General features: G+C 36.8%; 3 protein-coding genes and 1 long non-coding RNA gene across 5 annotated transcripts; 2 read left to right on the top strand and 2 right to left on the bottom strand.

Annotated features, from left to right (window-relative positions):
- Positions 1 to 6,649: 6,649 nt before the first annotated feature.
- On the top strand, positions 6,650 to 12,822 carry LOC147515529 (putative protein S-acyltransferase 6). Of its 2 annotated transcripts, none has more exons than XM_086588229.1 (6): positions 6,650 to 6,971; positions 7,080 to 7,287; positions 7,668 to 7,850; positions 9,542 to 9,850; positions 11,564 to 11,797; positions 11,888 to 12,822. In XM_086588229.1, the coding sequence occupies exons 2-6, from the start codon at positions 7,135 to 7,137 to the stop codon at positions 12,314 to 12,316; spliced, it is 1,308 nt and encodes a 435-aa protein (XP_086444355.1). In that variant the 5' UTR covers positions 6,650 to 6,971; positions 7,080 to 7,134; the 3' UTR covers positions 12,317 to 12,822. The 2 variants fall into 2 exon arrangements, with proteins under 2 accessions (XP_086444355.1, XP_086444361.1); XM_086588235.1 differs by having other exon boundaries at positions 6,805 to 6,971; positions 7,085 to 7,287.
- A 393-nt stretch (positions 12,823 to 13,215) lies between these two features.
- CCL (CCR-like protein) lies at positions 13,216 to 14,329 on the top strand. Its single transcript, XM_086588254.1, has 3 exons — positions 13,216 to 13,728; positions 13,820 to 13,978; positions 14,132 to 14,329. The coding sequence occupies exons 1-3, from the start codon at positions 13,547 to 13,549 to the stop codon at positions 14,205 to 14,207; spliced, it is 417 nt and encodes a 138-aa protein (XP_086444380.1). The 5' UTR covers positions 13,216 to 13,546; the 3' UTR covers positions 14,208 to 14,329.
- Positions 14,288 to 14,720, bottom strand: LOC147515527 (uncharacterized). Its single transcript, XR_015210696.1, has 2 exons — positions 14,585 to 14,720; positions 14,288 to 14,488 (listed from the first exon to the last, which is right to left on the bottom strand). It is a non-coding gene; the product is annotated as an uncharacterized LOC147515527 (long non-coding RNA).
- A 653-nt stretch (positions 14,721 to 15,373) lies between these two features.
- On the bottom strand, positions 15,374 to 17,754 carry LOC147515526 (tRNA dimethylallyltransferase). The gene is made up of 6 exons (XM_086588244.1): positions 17,596 to 17,754; positions 17,392 to 17,521; positions 17,151 to 17,305; positions 16,989 to 17,081; positions 16,785 to 16,909; positions 15,374 to 15,751 (listed from the first exon to the last, which is right to left on the bottom strand). The coding sequence occupies exons 1-6, from the start codon at positions 17,694 to 17,696 to the stop codon at positions 15,612 to 15,614; spliced, it is 744 nt and encodes a 247-aa protein (XP_086444370.1). The 5' UTR covers positions 17,697 to 17,754; the 3' UTR covers positions 15,374 to 15,611.
- Between the last annotated feature and the right edge of the window lie 3,050 nt (positions 17,755 to 20,804).

Here is a 20,804-nt window from a genome sequence, read left to right as displayed (position 1 = left end):
CGTTAGTTCGTTGTATTTGCGATTATGCATTTAGTTTCTGATTTCATGTTAGTTAATGATTCTTTGAGGTTAGCTCGATGTCGTTACATCCAATTTCTGATTTTTCGTTAATTATTATTTAAGGTTAGTTCGATATATTTGCATCCAGTTTTCGATTTTCTGTTAATAATTTGTTGAGGTTAGTTCGATGCATTTGCATCCAGTTTCCAATTTCCCATTAATTGTTCTTTGAGGTTAGTTCGATGCATTTTTATCCAGTTTCCGATTTTTTGTTAATTATTATTTGAGGTTAGTTCGATATATTGGCATCCAGTTTCTGATTTACCATTAATTATTCTCTGAGGCTAGTTCAATGTGTTTTCATCCATTTTTCTATTTCTCGTTAATTATTCTTTGAGGTTAGTTCCATGCATTTGCATCCAGTTTTTGATTTTTCGTTAATTATTCATTGTGTTTAGGTCAATGCATTTGCATTCATGTTCTAATTTCCTATTAATTATTCTTTAAGGTTAGCTCGTTACATTTGCATCAAGTTTCTCGATTTCTCTTTAATAATTCTTTGAGGTTAGTTCGATAAATTTGTTTCAGTATCCGATTTCCCGCAATTTTTCATTAGTTATTCTTTGAGGTTGGTTCAATGCAGTTGCATCTAGTTTTCAATTTTCTGTTAATTATTATTTGATATTAACTCAATGCATTTGCATCAAGTTTCCGTTTCCCTGTTAGTTATTAATTTGAGAGTAATTTAATGCATTTGCATCCGGTTTTTTATTTTCCGTTAATTATCCAAGGTGGTGTGTAATACCTACACACCAACTTCTATTAATCCTTATGTAGTATCTTTGCAAATATGACATTAAAAAAATTATACATGATTCACTTTATGGGATCATCAAAGTTTATTTAGTTTCCGATTTCTCATTAATTATTCTTCGAAGTTTATTTTCAATGCATTTGCATTTAATTTCCGATTCCCCGTGAATTATTCTTTGAAGTTAGTTCAATATATTTGCATACAGTTGTTTGTTATGGTGAAATTTATTAGAATTGGTGAATTTATTAACGATATGATTGGATAAAATTCGAACTAAATTGAAGACTCATTTTGCTTGACCAAGTAAGTTAATTTAAAAATTGAGTTGGTTGGAAGCTTCTGTCGAATAAATAATGCATCTAACCTCTTTCAATAATATATTGTTTGCTTTGTGTTGCTCTGAAATTAAAAATGTTTTTGATTAGAAGTTAGTTTCTCATGATATTAATGTTTTGGATTAAAAGTTGGTTTATGTCCTTTTGTCTACTACAATATTGTTTAGCCTATTTACTATGATATTGTTTAGTTTTTTTTTTTTTTTTTTTTTTTTTATAGATTACATTTTATTTTGTATATATTATTATATAGCCTATATATTGTCTGTTTAAAATTATTTGTTCATTCGTTGTACTATTGTCGTTGTATCTTCACTCTTTTACTGTGTAGTGATAAATTATGTGTTATAGAGATACACCATGGGGGATTAATACCCCATTACAAATCAATTGGTTAGTCAAATTATCTGTGCTTTTAATCTCTTAATTGACTGCTGATTTTGGAAGCATTTCTCGATCATCTTTAGCAACAACTCTTGCAGCTCTGGCCACTGAATTAGTGATATGATTACTTAATACATACTATATATGGATATCCAATTGGAACCCCAAATGTGTGTGCATTTTTTGCTGCAAGAAGACAAGCCAATAATTTGACTAAATGTGTTGGTGAGTTTTCTAAGGGTGATTATGGGGTCTAGGATACAGGACAAAACTATTGCTTTTATAGGGGATTCTAGTACGTATGGTTATGGTTACTGGGGGTGAAGAGATCCCAGATGTTCACAATATTAAAAGCAATTATGGCATGGCCTCGTCAAAGCTCGTGGTGCTATTCGTCCTGATGGTTGGGCTTATCGGTTCCCGAGCAGCAAGACGGACATTCTTTATTCTTGGTCAGTTTTTTCGGTAAACTACTTGGTGGAAGTAAGTATCTTTACTTGGTTAGTGAGTTGAAAACATTTGTCGATATATTTACAATCTAGTTGGTCTCCAAGGATAGTTGATACTGTCAAATACGATTCACACCAAAACAAAGTCAAATACATTTGACACCATGTTGATCGTTATATAATAAGGGAGAAAACAATGCTGAGGTGAAGACACCAGTAAAATTCAAAGTCTCTTTCGAGTTGTCGGGTTAAAAAGCGCTCAAATTGGTGACTTATTACCAAATACCAATTAAGCAGTGCGCAGAGTATGAGCAGTATTGAGATATTGGAAACGACCATATATCACATTTTGATTACTGATAAAAACTGAGTATGCCCTGCATCTCGATCGTCCAACGACATTCTTATGCGGCTATCTACACACGTTTGATGTCTTGGCACTGATTACAGGGCATCATTGGAATAGTGGTAGCTAGCAGGCAACCGCTGGGTGATGTATGTTGATGGTAGGCCTAACACTGATAAGAAAATGGTAGAAATGGTGCAAATTTTTTTCAATAGGGATTGGAAATTTGGAACACTTAGGGACATGTGATGATAGCATTCCATTGGCTGGTGGAAGTGAGGTCCTGCAAGATGATTCTAATGACCCTATTACTGCGAACACCATATTACTGCGATCTTGGATATTATTGTTGTATCTCAGCTAAAAGACGAATGCCACTTATCAAAGTATACCATTAGACCCAAATAGGGTATGCAGGATTGCTTGCACCCTTGGTGCACGGGATTCACGATACTTGGAACGAACTCCTAAGTGCACAACCTGTAGGCTATCTAACACCCAGTCTTGCTAGTCCCTTATCAAACAAAAGCACTAAACAATTTAGTCACACCCAACCAATTATTCAATACTGACTTCTAGTCCTTCCAGTTATTGACGCCGGGAGCCACACCGATATTCTATAATCTCACGAGGGAAACTTTTTCGCAATTTCAACTCTAGAATTTAATAAGATGCATGGAAGATAAACTTGAAGGTAGGGAAGTCTCACGTCTTGGATTATGCGTTATTTGTTGCTGCCAATTGGTTGTTGCATTCCCCAATCGGTTGTTGCATATCATCTTTAGTGTTCGAGCGGATGTTCCCATTCCTCATTGTTGCCCATTGCCTATACCTACTTATATAACAAACGTAATGATAAGAAACGTATATGCTCTCAGGGATTCAAGGATAGTGTCTCCCATTATTGGTTAAACTAACAAATTAGCGAATGGAAGATTGTAGTTTGTAAATATAGAAGCCAATGATTAGGAAACCGTCTGTATATTCGGTGAAACTAACAAAAGTAGAATGAGGGAGTTAGCTTTAGGACTCTTATTCTACTTACGCCTTGTTTATTTCCTATTTTTCAGGATGTTTCCTACTTTATCTGCGATTTTATAGTTTTTTTTTTAAAAGTAAAACAAAATTTTTTTTCACTCCTCTTTTTGCGTAATTAGCTATCACACGTGGACACTCTAGAAACGCTTCCTCAATTGAAGAGGGGAGAGCTATAATATATATAGAGAGATACCCACTTGAAATTAAAATATGAAATTTCTAGTGACACGCACATGCATGTATAAATACCATTATAACCATAAAAACACACATAACGCACTAGACCAAACAAAATGCATAGTTTGACATAAATATATCAAATTAAGCATAAATTATATTATAAATTACCCGTAAAATCATATATAAAATATACAATTTTAGGCACATATCATAAACCTTTGAGAAATATATCTTAATAGAGTTTAGAAAGTGTCTAAATTTTTATAGTGTAACTATCTATATACACTTGTATAAAAAATTCTAGAAGACTTAAACTATATATAAAAGATATTTTAAGTCAGTCAAATTTGTTATATATGGCACAATCTAAGCCGACTACACCACATTCGCATACCTAAATAGAGAGAGAAAGCTTTCATTAGCGATGAGTTCTTGAGTGATAGTAAGATTTTATGTATAGACTATGTATTGAAGCTGAATTGATTGTTTCGAACAAAATAGACACAAAAACAAAAGCTTGAGAGGACGATCATATCAATGATTGAATGAATTTTTTTTTTCCACATAAAAACACATTAATTAAATTGAATGAAGAAAGTTTATTGGGTTTTTAAAGAAGAAAAAAAAAAAACAGGTCTGTGTAGAATTGAAAGACTTTGTTTTGTTTTTTTGTTTAAAAGAACAATACATTAGGATCGAATAAAAAGAGTTCATGGGTTTTTTAAAGAAGAAAAAAAAAAGTTTGGATAGAATTGAAAGACTTTGTTTTTTTTTAACAAGTGAAAATTTTATTGATAACGAGTTTTACAAATAATTAAGACAAGCGTGCAACAAACTGTGCCTCAAGTTTTACATTAGTTATTATTATTATTATTATTATTATTTTGAGTATTTTTGGTCGCCTTTAGTAACTTTTTAACTTGGGGTTTACTTGAGATATAGTCATCTATTGGATGTGTCACCCTTGGTAAAATTTGTGGTGTCAACATGGACTATTTTCAAAGTATATGCATGTCTCTTGAAAAGATTTTTCTTTCTTTCTAACTAATTCAAAGATTAATGTTATGTCTGAAAGAAGTCAAAATAATTTAAACGGATATCGTACATCAAATTAAATTACTATATATTATATATGTGTAAGTTAACATTTAAAATTATATACTGAATTAAATGGGCAATTTCTAGTATATTTACAATGCAACTATTTTAATACAACAATTCCATTGTGCCTGCTAGAATAATAATACTTTTAAGGCTCTTTCCAGGAAGAGAAAATTTATTCAACTTCCACCCAAGCAAGACATAAGAAATTTGGTCTAACAGTTTGGACCAAGGTCCAAAATATCGAATTTAGTGAATATTTCGATGTATCTAAAAATCGATATATATCGGATATATCAGAAATATCAGAAATATCTATTTTTTTGTTGATCAGTCAAAATTTTGTTTTGTATGGCGATATATCGGAAATATCATCGATTATATTGAAAATATCATCGATATATCGGTCAAAGTCAACAATATTTAGTCAAAGTCAACAATATTAGTCAAAATCAACAATTTATATCGTATATATCGTATATAACGGTCGATATATATCATTATATCAGAAATTGTGATATATATCGAAGAAAAAAATATTCAATATTCGGTTGAGATATATCGAATATATCTATATCGGTGTAAAAAAACAATATATATCAACAATATATCGAATATATCGGAGATATTTTGAGCCTTGGTTTGGACATTGTTGTCTAAAGAGTCGGAGGTCCCACCTTTAGTCTACACTCTACAGCAGGCCAACAAAGGTTGTGCTTTTCAATTGGATGATGCTGATGCCTCCAAATAAAAGAGAAGCTTTACAAATGAATGGTTCTAAACATAGACCATGCTTTAGTCTACACTCTACAGCAGGCCAACAAAGGTTGTGCTTTTCAATTGGATGATGCTGATGCCTCCAAATAAAAGAGAAGCTTTACAAATGAATGGTTCTAAACATAGACCATGCTTTGCTTTCAAATGGAGCCGTTTGTAAAAGCCATATATAATGCATAAGAAACAAATTAAAGGTTGAAAAGGATCCATCTGGTACGCCATTTCGTGTATATTCATATAGTATTCAAGCCTATAGCCAAAACGCCCGTTCACCAGGTTTATTTGTGATCTCGACGACTCGACCCCACCCAAAATTAAAGAAAAACACTTTAATATTTTAGATGTCAGTATGTCACACGCTACTAAATTGGAGCAATGTCCTGACCATTTTCCCTTTATAATATTTTGCTCTGATAGAATAATAATGAAAGAAAAGCGATGGAATTATCCAAGTAAAAAGACAAATATTCTGTTGGTTTGCCATCCCAAAAAGTCAAAAACACTTATTTGATGGCATGTGTTGTAGTTCGTGCTGTGCAGTAACATAACTATTTTGAGCTACTGCAATCATACCACGGGTACCGACGTACCGGACGATTGAGTGATGTTTTCGCTCCTAGAGCTTTTTGCTCCAAAGCCTCCAAGGCCAATAAAAACCAGACACGTTTGCTAATAAATTCGGGAGCCAGCTAGCGATATCCCACTGTAAATGAAAATTTCCCGTTTTGCCTCTAACTATAAAAATAAAATAGAAATAGCAAGAATTGGCATGATCGTTTCCAAAGTGGAACTCTTCTTTGCTATCTTCTCCAGACTCCATTAAACAAGCTTTATAACGAAAGAAATCGTCTGCGATTTCATGACCATTGCTGATAGAATTTAATCTAGTCGTACTGTCAAATTTCACTAACTAATATGTATTAGAATCACAATTTAGGCTTCTTATCATTTTACTCCTCTTCGTGAATTACTTTTTTCAACTTTTTATTTTCCGAGCATAGAATGCTCATAACTGGCACATATGTAGAATTCATTAATATCAAATATTGTAGCTTTGCAAGTGAGAAAATAGAAATAGTCGGATAAGAGAGTAGATACACAGTCACATACTACCCCTTTCAAAAAAAAAAAGTCGTGAATATATATATATATATAGGCGATAATGAAGAAGTCGTAAACACTCATCTTTTTTTATTAGGGGTAAAACAGAAAGTTAACTTTTATTAGGAAACGTGGGAGCAAAAAATCACTCTGTATTTAGCTGACGATCCGATCTTTTCGGGCTGAAACATCACTTCGTATTTACTCACTTGGGTCGGATCATCCGATACCCGATCCGTGTGCAAGCCATCATCATTAGAAGCATCGAAAAATAAGGACAGAGAAAGAAAGGAGAGAAGGAGAAGAAAGAGGGAGACGCAGAGAGAGAGAGAGACACAGAGAGAGATCACGCACCTGAAACCCTGACGGTTTGCGTTCAGGGTTTCGGTCTTTGTTCTTCTACTTCTTGAAATCTCGTGCTCTCTCTTTCTCTAGTTTATAGGAAGGTGACTTTGTAATAACAACATACATTTCTTTACGTCCAAGTATATGTGGCATGTTTTTGTGTTTTTTCAACTTATAATGATGTATATGTATATGACGTTTACATGCAGATTAGGCAGAAACTAAGAGTTGATCGAGGGGTGGTTCAGTTTTTTTTATTTTGTGATGAAGATGGATGACACTGCTCCTCCTGAAGCATCTACTTCAAATAATCACCACATAATTATTGACACCCCATATGTGTCCACTTCCTCATCTTTGTCTTCGTCTTCGTCTTTGCCGACGAAAAGATTATATCAAGTTTGGAAAGGAAATAATGTAAGAACCATTTTTTATTTTTATTTTTTTTTAAAGAAAAATGGAGATTACCATTTTGTTAATTATTACCGTGTTTTGAATTAATCAAAATTGCGAGTTTTGATTGCCAGCATTATGATCAATGTTGCGTTTGATTTAATTGGTAAAATTGTACAAATGGGTGAAAGAAACTTTACTAATAATGTCAACCTTAAGGATGCATACATTGGTTGGTTGTTGGAAGGGGTGATCGAGGATTTCCTATCACCTTTGGCTTATTGAACCGTGATTTTTTTGTTCCGACATGAGCTCTAATCTACTTGTTTGGAGTTGCACTGGCTACTTTTAAAAGATATCCAATTTTTATATTAATTTAATGTACCCTGCTTGTTTTTTTGCAGAGGTTTTTTTTTGGAGGCAGAATTTCTTTCGGCCCAGATATGAGGTCGCTCATATTCACCTTGTTTCTTATTGTTACTCCAGTTATCACATTTTGTGTTTTTGTATCTCCTCGGCTGATCCATGGGATTCATCATCATCTCGGAATTCTAGTAGTAACAATTCCTGCTGTCTTCACTGTGTATGTAAGTCTCTCGCGCCTGTATGATGTTATGTTGGTAACCATATTCAAACCCAAACTAGAATGTTTTATGTTAGATTTAGGAAACCATTAGGTGATTCAAAAAACCATATTCCCTAGTAACAATGTTTATCATTTTCGGAATTTGGGGTGTGATAGCATTACTTTGTTATCAGTTTTGGAAGTCACCACCTTTTAGCATCTTCCCATTTGGGATCTGTTATGTATAATTTAGGGATCACATAGGATGGTATAGTATTGTTACTAGTGAAATTTGCTTTACCTTTCAATAAATGAAAACACATACTATAGGAACTTCAATTTATATTCGCTCTGTGCCTTAATAAACATTTGGCTTGAATAATGGCCGAATAAGACTTGGATGGATTACTTTAGTTATCACACACTTGTATAGAGTAAGTTCCATTTATAGTTGATTTGATTCCTCTTGGTGTTGTCCAGCTTTCCTTTTTATGTTGGTGTGCGACGCCGAACACATTAATGGAGGATTACTCTCATTGAGTGTTTGTTGTTCTCTACTGGTTTGTAATATTCGTATGAACATTAATTACTGCAAAAGACCAGGTTGGAGAGAATACTGCATTAGGTGCCTAGGAGGACGTCATATTTCTACAGAGTACTTAATATTGTAGGATAATAAGCTTTTTATCTGAGTCATGTAAGTTATAGTCCACTTTTTGTATGTATATATCATGCCCTGACTATGTTATCCTATAATCTGGTCTGAATGCCCTTCTGAATATTGGTCTTAAACATTCATTTTATCTTTATCTGTGCTCAAATGAACAATATCTGACATAAATGGTTCTATATACAAATATCAAATTCATTTTTTTTTTTGAAGGTGAAACTAGGGTTAACAGACCCTCACCTGTTTTTATTAATAATAAGTTCTAGTGTACATCCTACCAGCTGCCTCCTCTTTTACAATTCTATCTGTTTCCATATCAAGAGGAGGCACAAAGTACACTATGTTGTTATCAAAAGCTCTTCCTAAAGATGCTAGATGGTCTGCAACACCATTAGTCTCTCTATATACATGAGTGAACGATATAACATCAAACTGAGTACATAAGCCTTGTATACTCATTACCAAGTTCAATCAGTACCAAGGAGGAGCCTCCTTCCTGTTGATGCAATTGACAGCATTCATAGAGTCTAACACTGCTGTGAGTCTTTTATAGCACATCTGAATGCACACCAATAATCCAGCTTTAATAGCCTCTAACTCAAGCACAAGGACTGATCTACTATGGCTCGTGCCAGCGAAAGCCATTAAAACTTCTCCTCTGTGATCTCAAATAGCACCCCCCACACCAGCACCACTAGTACCGAGTGAACCATCAGTGTTCAGTTTGAAAATGTGCTCATCTGGTTTTATCAAATTCATATTCATGGTTCTCGTATGATTTTTGTGAAGAAGTCTTTCATGAAACAAATCCTTTCGAGTTTGACTCAGAAAACAAATTATTGGTAGGGGTTCTCCCCGCTTGCGGTTTGAGCTGGATATAACATTTGTGGTAAAAAGTCAATATACTCGCTTAAAGAGAGTGAAAATCATAAACCTGAAACGGCCACTAGTATCTCTATCCCCCCCTCCCCCTCCCTACCCTTGCCTTTTCTTGGTTAATTTTACTAACAAATCTCCTAAATCAGCGCTTCCTATGTATGCAGGTTGTAGTTCTTCTCTTACTTACTTCTGGAGGAGATCCAGGTATTATTCCTCGTAATCCGCATCCACTGGAAATGGAAGCAGACGATGATACCTCCAGTGCATCTACAGATTGGACAGGCTACAGGGGTGGTGCTTCAAGTTTTCGGCCTACGAAAGATGTTGTTGTCAATGGCATGGTAATTAAGGTTAAGTACTGCCACACATGTATGTTGTATCGCTCTCCCCGTTGCTCTCATTGCTCTATCTGCAATAACTGCGTTGAGCGCTTTGATCATCATTGTCCGTGGGTGGGGCAGTGTATTGGGAAGGTATGCTTATTTTTTTCATTCCATTGCTCAACATAAATGCCCTCCCTGTTTTTTAGCTAAGTAAAATGAAAATTCTACTAAAAATCTGAAGTAAAATGACAGTGTGAATGGCAATGCAATCATGCATTCTAAGATTGAAATAGCCTATGGTAAACATGATATGGCACCTCCCATTCACAAATCCATGGGGCTCTGTCCATGTGTTCAATATATTTATATATTCACTTAGGTCATGTTAGAAGTTCTTTTGGCTACTGTGTCTGCTACAAGATTAGCTTCCCTCCGTATGTGTGATTCAAAAATGGACTGAGCTTTTTTCAAACAAATCTCCTATCTTCCCTTGAACTTCCACAGCATAGAGTCATTTCTAAAGGTTGTAACTGGTGCTGAAGAGTCTGACTCAATCCACAAATTTAGCTACCCTCTAGCATTTCAATTTCAGTGCTTTCCATTCGGAATCCTGCCAAGTAGTTGTCTGCCACTTGCAAAGCTTTGCCTATAATTAACATGAACCTATCTTCACAGTCCCTAAAAGAATCCGTGTTTATCTTATTCTGCCCTAAAGCTGGAGGGAGCCAGATGCATTGCTTAAGAGAAGGCATGGGTCATAGACTATGACTTGTAAAAACATTAGTTTGAAGATCAGGACTAGGCGCATTGGTTTTTTTTATAGTGACCTCGATCAGAATCAGCGTAGCTATTAAACTTTTTAGTGACTTTACTTTGTTGCGATTTCTTACAACTACTAGATCACATGCATGTGTGTGAAATAGTAAGCCTTAAATGGTATGCCCACTGATATATGGCCTATCATATGTGAAATAGCAGAAGTATATTTTGCAAACTTGTATGTTCTGTAGTGTGGTCTGAACGAACATGTTGATGATCTGTTCTAGAGGATATATGTACCTTAGTGCATTTAGCAGATAAGTACAATGAAAATAGTCTATTTCAATTGCTTCCGAGGGAACTCATGGCAATATGGATATGGTGTTAAAACTCATCTTGTTTTAAACTACTTTCATACAGTTGGGGAAAGACACGAGACAACCTGATTCCCATTATCACTTCATGTACCTCGGTCTCAGATGTTCTTAGATCAGTCTTAAGTTTCGATATCCTTTTTCCAACAGATCACAAAATTGGGATGTATCAATCCTTAGAGGAGCCAAAACAACTGATAAATATATGGAGGCAAATGAAGTTTTAGTTTGGATTTTTCCTTTGTTGAAATTCTTGAAACTCAGCACAAAACATATAGGTTTGTACAATGATGCTGTTAAGCTCGGTTCTGTTTTAAACTTTTGTAAGGACTGGGATAAATATAAATCCTTCTCAATTTTAGCACATTTCATTTCTTCTCCTTCTCCTTTTGCTAATTTTGATAAAATGACCCTTTTAGCAAAAAAAAAAATTATTTCTTTTGAGAAGCTTATTGTTGGGGGGGGGGGGGTGGGGGGGGTGTTCTTTGAGAACTCTACATTTCCCCCCATTATCATTCTCACTGTACAAATAAATGAAGCAAATACATGTATAGTATATATTCTCAGCAAAATTATCTTGAAATTTGTCTTATATATTGTGGAACTTGAAATTCTGTTTGCTGAAAGTATGTAGATAGATGGCATATGTGTTGAGTTATTAGTTTATTGTTGTTGTTGCTTTTTGTTAATAGTGGTATTCCTCTCAGTTGTCCTTTTTGTCACTATGCAGAGGAACTACAAGTTCTTTTTCATGTTTGTCTCCTCAACAACCGTGTTGTGTCTTTACGTTTTTGCCTTCTGCTGGGTAAACATCAACCTAACGATGGAAGTGTACCACTGTAATCTAGGGAGGGCCCTACTTAAATCCCCAGTGCCATCTATTCTCATTGCATACACATTTGTAGCTTCTTGGTTTGTTGGAGGGCTCACAGCCTTTCATCTCTACTTAATTTCTACCAATCAGGTATACTTCCTCTCTGTCCTTTATCATGAGCATATCATGGACCTATCTTTTTTTTTCACGTATGCTCTAATTTTTTAATTGTTCATGCAGACCACGTATGAGAATTTTCGCTATAGGTATGATGGGAAGATGAATCCATTTAGCCGTGGGTTGCTCCATAATATTGGGGAAGTTTTCTGCTCAAATATACCTAAATCTAAAATCAACTTCCGTGAAATTGTGAAGGAGAGAACCTCCTCACTTCCCATGGGTCGTGCCATGAGCCCAGAGTTGCCCAAACGGAGCTTTGGTGTAGAAATGGGTGGAAAACGGAAGGCTGTTGGTGAGGAAGAGCTCAAAGGTATACAGAGCCAGATAGAGGGTGTAAACAGGTTAGAGAGATGTTTGACCGAGCCCAGGCATATAGATTGGGGTCACAAAGACAACTGTGAGATTACACGTGATTTACATACAATGGATGCTGAGTTACAGAAAGGAACACTCTCTGGCGATAGAGAAAAGATTAATGGGGTTCTTTGAACTGGTAATGAAGGTCAACATATGTGGAAAAGTTACTTGTGGGCTGTGGCTCAGAGATACTGAAAGTTGCCTATTGTCCCAAACAAACCAGCACAGAAGTAGCCGGAAAGTGGAAACCAGGTCTCGAGACTGAAAATGGAAGATGTGTTATCGGATTATTCTGTAAGATGGTGTTGCTTTGACTGGATAAACTTGAGGAGATGTGCTGTATAATTTACTTGTTGTCAGTTTTCAGTCAACATGGAGTGAAGCTTATGACATGGTGTTATTTTAGTTAGGGCTGTGGTTGGTATTTTTAGTCTCTGCAGAAACCAGGGCCTTCTCGATTTGATCTGGGGATGGGACGGAAATGTTTGTAAGTGATCAGTCTAATTCTGATTGTCCCAGAATAATTTGTTCTTGAAGTTATGAGATGTTTGGTAGTTTAAAGTTTTGTATTTTCAGTTTTGGGGAGAAAACAAAAGGCATTTTAGAAAGCAACTGTAAATATATACTTGTCTCCTGGATGTCTTGGGCCAAATCTTTGATCAACTTGTCTCCTTAGGCCAAATCTTTGGTCAATCAATATTCAACTTTTGTTTATTCATTATCAACAGGAATCAATAGGTCTATATGTCTAATAGACTATGATTTTAGATGCCAGATTAAAGTATATCCAAAGAGGTTTTGCCAGTAAACTGGATCCTACTTTCTCATTCTGTTCACGAAGCACAATTGAAGTGCCGACGATTAGAAAATCCAGCAGTCGAAAATGTCTATTGTAAAAACGTGCAAATAGGAAACAGAACTATGGTTATGATGGACGACAATATGGTGGGCACTTGGTCTTGAAATTCAAATTCATTTGGTGATCGGAAAAACCAAAATGGGTTGTGCTTATTGGGTAATAGTTTCTCTTAGAGGATGGCTCTTATGTAATTTATGGGTTGCAACGAGCATCTCTAGTCCGACTGCAAAAAATCCTACGTACTAGGTTCCCTTGTTGATTCCCTTGGGTGTGGATCTGTTTTAACCCTCTAAATATTTTTAAAAGAAAAAAATCGTGGCCTTGGGAGATACTTTAAAACAAACAAAAAAGAAGAAGCTAACTATAAAAGTCATCTCAGCTTCTCGATCACTTATCCATTTATAAATATCCTATCACCTTATCTTCATGTAATCAAACATGGTATACATATGAACCTCCACTTCACAGACACCTCAATAACTTGAGAACGAACTTCCATCAAAATGCAGGCCGCTCTCTGTTTTGCACAGTCCTTTCCCTCTTTCACAACCACCAAGAGCTCAACTAGATGGCTAAGATCCCCCTCAAAGATAGAGACAATCCTTCTTAGAAGACACCCCGCCTCAACCAAAGTGATGGCAATACCCTCTGAGAATTCAACTGTTGATTACACCTCCAAGACCTCGTAAGTTGCATTCATTTTCTCCTATTTTTTCTTAAATTTCCTTTTTACAATATGAAGAGTGCAAACTGTTATTGGTTCTCGGTATTTCTAGTGTTTTTCCTGCAGAGGCATGTGAAACGATCGGAGGAGAAGCTTGCAATGCCGAAATCTATCCTGAAACAACACTGAAACCAGAAGATACAAGCATCAAGGGAAAGACGACTCAAGAATCAGTTGACAGAGAGTATCTCGAGTACGAGGATCAAAAGACGTAAGATCCATTAGTTTTCCCAGCTGATTTATTTGCTCTTAATTAGTTTACTCCTTGCTCATTAAAACTTAGAGGGATCTGATGATCGTATGTCATGCATGCCAAAGAAGACTTGAACTAACCACCTTTTGTGGTTATTTTTTAATGTTACAGGGTGTTTCCAGGAGAAGCCTGTGATGATCTTGGTGGAGAGTTTTGTCAGCCTGAGTATCAGAAAGGGGTCTATTAAAAGAGAGATTATACCAGCCTGTAGTCCCTGTATGTTTTGATGTAATGTAAATGGATAGAATACTCTTGAATGTTGTATGTAACTTGAAACATATTTATGAAAAAAAAAAAGTTTCTAGATTATATATTGGCTTCGACAGAGGTTGGGGAAGGGAGGAGAACCAACAAGCATAATATGGCAATGTATATCCTATATTCCTTACAACCAGCTCTTATCCACCACAGATACCAAGATTTTGAGCCGAAGAATTCTTGATCTTTTTTGCTTGTTTTTTTGGAGTCCTGCCAGCCCACCAGGCATTTCTTAGGGTAAACAAAACATTTACATCTATCAATTCTTTACTACACCCAAAACGGCCAAAAGAAAGATATACCGACCTAAACAAAAACCACAGAACTTAATGGGGAATACGCCTTTGATTACTTCAATCCAACTTCAGAAACACAAATCCAATAGATGAGATGAAAATCAACTGCTTTGCCAGATTCTTTATTGGATTGCTTCGCCAAAATTCACTTTCCAGTTAAAATATACCAAGCATTAACATTGTCAAAAACTAATTTCAAAATTAATAGAAAGCATATAAAACTACAAAGGAGCAACCTAAGACTAAATAGATAGAAAGAATCCTAGAACCTAGATTAGTCGAATGGGTAATAGACTGTCAAGGTCCGAACCGAGGTTTTTTGTAACCACTCGACATATTCTACTGCAAACTAGCTGAAACCATTTCACAGTCTACACACCCCCTATTCTTAGTAGATGTTGCTCAAGTAAGTTGAAACAGAGCACGGTCGTCAACCAAACCATGGCACATATAAAGATTCAAAGATCGTAGACACAAGATACAAAGTGGACACATGCTCCTACAATTTTCTCTAACATAGCATAGCTATTACAACTTTGGCGTTGCAACTTCTGATCTGCAAAGAGAAAATTGTGATTTGATCCATAGACATCTAATTCATACTATTATAAACCATACAATACAAGCATCATTCCAAAGACAGGAAAGTTGCAACTCTGAATCATTTTCTTTTTATTTTCAATGATAAACTCTGAATCATTTTCCACACCAATTATATTGTTGAATTAGCAGCAAGGCTCGATATTACAGGCGATTGTTAACAAACACTAACAAAGTTCTCAAAAATATACGCACAGGATGAAAAAAAGTGTTTCAGAGCTAAGAAAGTTGGAGAAAAAAACTCAAACTCTGAATCATTTTCCATACCAATTATATATTTGAAATAGTAGGAAGGGAAGATATTACAGGTGATTATTGACAAACACTAACAAAGTTCTCAAAAATATATGTACAGGATGGAAAAAAGCGTTTCAAAGCTAAGAAAGTTAAACTAAAACCGTTAGAAAAAAGAAACCTTTCCTGAGGCAATTGATATACTACTCTGCTTCATCTAGAAAATCTTCCAACACCAGATATTGCAGAGCTATAGAGTACTTTGCAGCTTCTTTGCCTCCTGATTCACCTTGAGATGAGCTAGTAGTATTGTTTCTCAAAAGGAAGGATCCCATGCCATCACCTTTTAATAAGAAACACAATCTAATCATATATCAGAATCATTCTGGAATAATCACAACCAAAATGCAGTGATGACTGGAAAAGTTAATTATATTCAAGGCTTCAAATAATGTAGTCTTTCATTAGTTTTGACTGCTGTTTGGCACTGATTAACATTTTATCTTGCCCGCTTTGTAACAATTAGGATATCAATCACTACCTCATTTCGGTGTCAATAAGTACACGGCAGAATTTTCTTGCCTCAATTAGCAAACCTTGCACTCAACCTCATTGCACATGAAAGCTTAGGGAAAACCTTAAGGCTAACCCACTCTCTACTAAAGCCAAGTGGTAAGTGGAGCACATTCTGACGGTGGAAGGAAATAAGACCGGTTGTTGAGGACTTGAGGGATGAGGAAATGGACTTACAACAGATGTCGAAGAAGTATTGCTTGACTGGTTGCCAGGGAACTCAGCATTTAGGCGGCTGACACTCAAGACTTTGTGGTATTTTTTGCAATCTTTTTGTACTAATTTTGTAATGAATTCCTAGGCTGTATAGCTAACTAGACCGTGTTGCCTGCAAGATCTAGTTGTCACTAAAGATGGCAAAGGACAAGTGGGCGCAGGGGTGCCAACCTAGTTGGCAAGTATTACTTACCATGTTTGCATTTCAGGCCAATACCCCCCCGCCCCCCCCCCCCCCCTACCCCTATTTTTTTTTTCTCTAACATGATTGCAATTCAGCCTTTCACTAATGAAAATTTTATCATCGTCCGGCGTAACATGATTCCTGTTATTGTCGCTTGCAATAGGTAACAGAGAAGTGGTATGAATGATACTACTAGTGGCAATGGTTTGGCACACAAAAAAGAGACCAAGCCAAGTATTTGGTGGCAAACACAAATGAAGAAACACCTACAGTTAGGCCATGAGTTCCATGATGCAAACAATTCGAATTAACTAGCTCAAGTTCAAGGAAATGCAAGGATTTAAGGACATGTACTACTAAAAGGTGATTACAACTTACGATAAATAGTAACTGTGACACTTACCTTTAATTGTAAAAATTGAAGTTATCCATCTTTTGTAAATAAACAGCAATCTTGGTGTGTCCCCATGTTGAGTATCAGATAACAAAAGCTTGCAAGGAAATTGCAACTCCAACTCCAATCTTTCACTACCAACATATAAATGAAATAAAAAACAATAACTAAGAAAAATCAAAACCACGCTACCCTGAAGTTATCTACACTTACTTGGCATGTGTTATAGCATTCTGACATAACGCAAGTGTCCGAACAATAGCTAAGTCTCTCCCACGTTGATTACCATATCTCTCTTGACAAGTACTGCATCAAAATAAATAACTACATAGTACACCTCTCATAAATGTATAATGATCAAAAGAATACTATTACCTCTCATTAAAGAAATCTCCAAAATCATCGACAATGACAGCAGAAGGAAAATTTTGGTGCAAGTGGAATGAAGCAAAGTATTTCTTTATCCCTTCATCATCTTCAACATACTTCATTTGTATTCTTCCTAAAACATCTGAAGAAGGATCAATGCCCTACAGAAAAAATGCATTAAAGTACAAAGTTACAAAATGGGGATAAGGAAACAAAAGTGGGGATTAAGGTGAGAGAAAAAGAAAACCTGGGATAAGTAAGGAGGTTTGCATTCTAGTTTGCGTTGGTTAGTAATGAAAACTACGTAATGGGCATTGCTGGAGATGTTTTGTGAAGCGATGTTGATAGCAAATTGAAAAAGAAGTGAAGTCTTTCCACTGTTAGTTAGTTAGTTAGTTAGAAGTGAATAAAACAAAATTGTATAGACAGAGAAGAGAAATGAGGATGATACCATGACGGAGGACCAGAAAGAAGCATGATTGAAGGGTCGTGCTGTTGGTCCACGTCGATTTGGTAGCGCTGTTTGGTGGTGGAGAAGAATCTTTCAACCATGTTTTTCTTTTTGATAAAGATAGTTATATTTCAACCATGTTTATTGGTTGGTCGAGAAATGGAACTTCGGCACATATTTAGGCTGTAAAAACAAAGTACACGGGCTTATGAATGGGCCTTATAAAAACTTAGGGTCCTGAATTGGGCGCCACCAAAATTGGATTGGGCAGCCTCCAGCCCAAGCCCAAATCGCGAAGCCCAGTACACCCCCACTTCCATCGCGAAACCGGAAAAACCTTCTCTAGCCGGTCATCTCTCTCGCGCACTCGGCCAAAAAACGCTTCAAACCCTAACCAAAAACGAATTAGAATCGCCCAATCCAAAAACCATTCCAATTCTCGCCCAATCCAATTAGAATCGGTACAATTGTAATTGAGAATCGCCCAATCAAATTGAGCCATCGAGTTTTTCTTTCCTGAATCAAGTTTCATATCCAATTTGAAGGTAAGAATTATGTTGGCTTGGTTCTATTATTTGTTGGGTTGGTTTAACTACTTGCATTAGTTCTTGCTGCTGTAAGTTTTGTTTTTTTTTATGTGAGTTATGATATACTTTTGTTTTTGATTCGTTCATTTGTTAATAAGTTATGTGTGTTTTGTCCAGCTTTAGGAGATTTTGATTCCACATTATTTGACAGCATCTATTTTTTCTACGCAAAGTGGTTCGAGTGTGGTGTTCAAGGGGAATGCAAGGCTATTGATTCTTTTGTGTTTCATCTCAGGCATTTGCAGGTGAATATCTTGTATTGTATGAGTTGTTCTTTTACAGTGAATTGTATATCTTGTGCTATATTGAAGTTTTTGTTTAATGAATATGTGGTTTGTGAATAACAAAATGAATGCAAAAATGAGGTCGGACTACATACCCATACGAGTTTAAAGTTGTTGGTTTAAAATGAATATGTGGTTTGTGTTTAAAGTTGTTGGTTGAAAAAAGTTTCCCCAGCTTGAATTCCTTGATAAAAACGTGAGACTTAAAAGTAACTTGTCATTCGCCAATCCTTAGGTTTGTTGTGCGCTTATTGAGTTATTCACAATGAGTGGAAATGCAAACAACTCAAGAAGGACTATGTGGAATCCATGATAACCGATAACTCTGTTCCATTGCACAATAAATCCCACATTTGTCTCTGATTATATTATAATCGCAATTCACTATTTTAGTTTCAAATTGGCCTTTTACAATGAGGACAATGTTTTTAATCTGATTAACTGTTGGCAATGTAAACGTTGGGTGTACCATTCTAAAATGGTACACTGTCTAAAATGGTACACTGTTTCTGTTTCAATCTTGATTCAATGAGAGTTGCCCAATTACTTTTGTCTTGATTCAATAATGGTACAACTGCATATTGTGATTTGATAGCCGGATGTTGTCCATATATCTTGCTTGGGTGCTAGGATGTGTTTCTTAGTCATGGTCTTAAAATGTGTGAACTAAAATGCCGCAGACACTGACAGTTAAACAATAGAAAGAAGAATCAAAGGCTTTGTGGTATGTCCGGACTCCGGACCTTCAAGAAGGGGAGGATTATTGCTAGTTGTTAGTGAGCGTGTGGGTAATTGAACTGTGTCTGGTGATGCACACATAATGACACAAGCATTTTCAACAAGCAATTAAGTCCTCTAGTATTCATATATTCTTGGTTTGAGTTGTTTCGTGTTAGTTGATCTAGTGGCCGTTGTAGGGGAGTGATATTCTCTATCCAGCACGCGCTTAACATGGTGGAACTAATGCACCGACCTATGGTCCCAGGTCGCATCCATGAGCCAACATCGCCGCCCGGGGACGGTCGCAACATCATGCGAACTACGCCAGGCAATGACACAGACCCCCTATCCGTAAGCAATCATGACTGAAGGTGTACTTGCACTCATCCTAACTGTCAGTCACTAGTCACGGCCGCAAGCTACGCGCACAGACTGCCATTCCTCATCATCACAGCAGACCTATGTAGATATTTCTCACGTGCTCCCATGATCCTCACCCCACGTTGGTGACATCCTTTACACGTGGAGGGTGAAGATACACTTTCAATCTCTATAAATACCACTCCTATGAACTCGCCCGGACGATTCTACTCGACCCGAGAACCCGAGTAAGATCGTGGCGATTAAGCTCCAAAAGCCGAACTCGGTCTCACCCATCCATCCATATCAGTCCTCCAAAGACTGTTTGTAGAGGAATAACACATCACACCTTTACATTGGCGCCGTCTGTGGTCTCGATCACTTGAGAAACCAAACCACTTTCACACTAATCAGTAACAAAAAACCAAACCAAAAAGATTCTCAAGCCCACGAAGCATGGTAAGCCTCGAAGCTCAATTCAACACTTTGGCCGGCCAGCTAGGAACAATGAACGAACAAATTGCCCAACTTCGGGCAAAGCGTCACGTTACGTGCACAAGTAGATACACAAAGCCCACTAGCGGCACATGACGGCGGCGTCATCAGCGTCGATCAACCGGATCACCGAGCTAAACCAAAGGCTCGACAAGAATGCGATCAAGAAAGATTCTACCCAGATAGTGCAGAAAATGTTGAAAACCTATCGCGCATCTCCATTTGCCGCCGAAGTTCTTCATAAGATCTCCCCTCCAGACTTTGTCCAACCACGGTTTCCACTGTATGACGGTCGTACATGCCCAGGCCAGCATATAGCACGATATGCTCAAAGCCTCGCGCTCTACAGCGCGCCAGAGTTCGACCATCTCCGATGCAGACTCTTTCCAGCAAGCCTAAAGGACGGCCCACTCGATTGGTTTTTTTCCCTCGAGCGGACTCCATCGAAGCTTGAGCGGCTCACCGACGTTACGCAAACCCGATCGCATACCACAACCGAGGCGCAAAAGGGTGATCTCAATTCACTCTTCCAGCTCACTCTGGGCAGGGAGGAAACCTACAGTTCTTTCTTAAGCCGGTTCAAAACAGAGCTCTTGGACATGGAAAGCGGCCTCAAAGAATCATTTGCCGCGGTGGCTTTCACAACCGCTTGCCGCTCTCGCAATACCGACCTAACCAGGTCGCTCTTGAAAGATCAACCCGAAACGTTGGCCGAGCTGTACGCTCGAGTGGATAAATACATCAAACTGCAAGAAGCTTTGCT

Source organism: Coptis chinensis, chromosome 2 (genome assembly GCF_015680905.1).
Source record: "Coptis chinensis isolate HL-2020 chromosome 2, ASM1568090v1, whole genome shotgun sequence".
Classification (NCBI taxonomy): domain Eukaryota; kingdom Viridiplantae; phylum Streptophyta; class Magnoliopsida; order Ranunculales; family Ranunculaceae; genus Coptis; species Coptis chinensis.
This window is presented reverse-complemented; position numbering and strand designations above follow the sequence as displayed.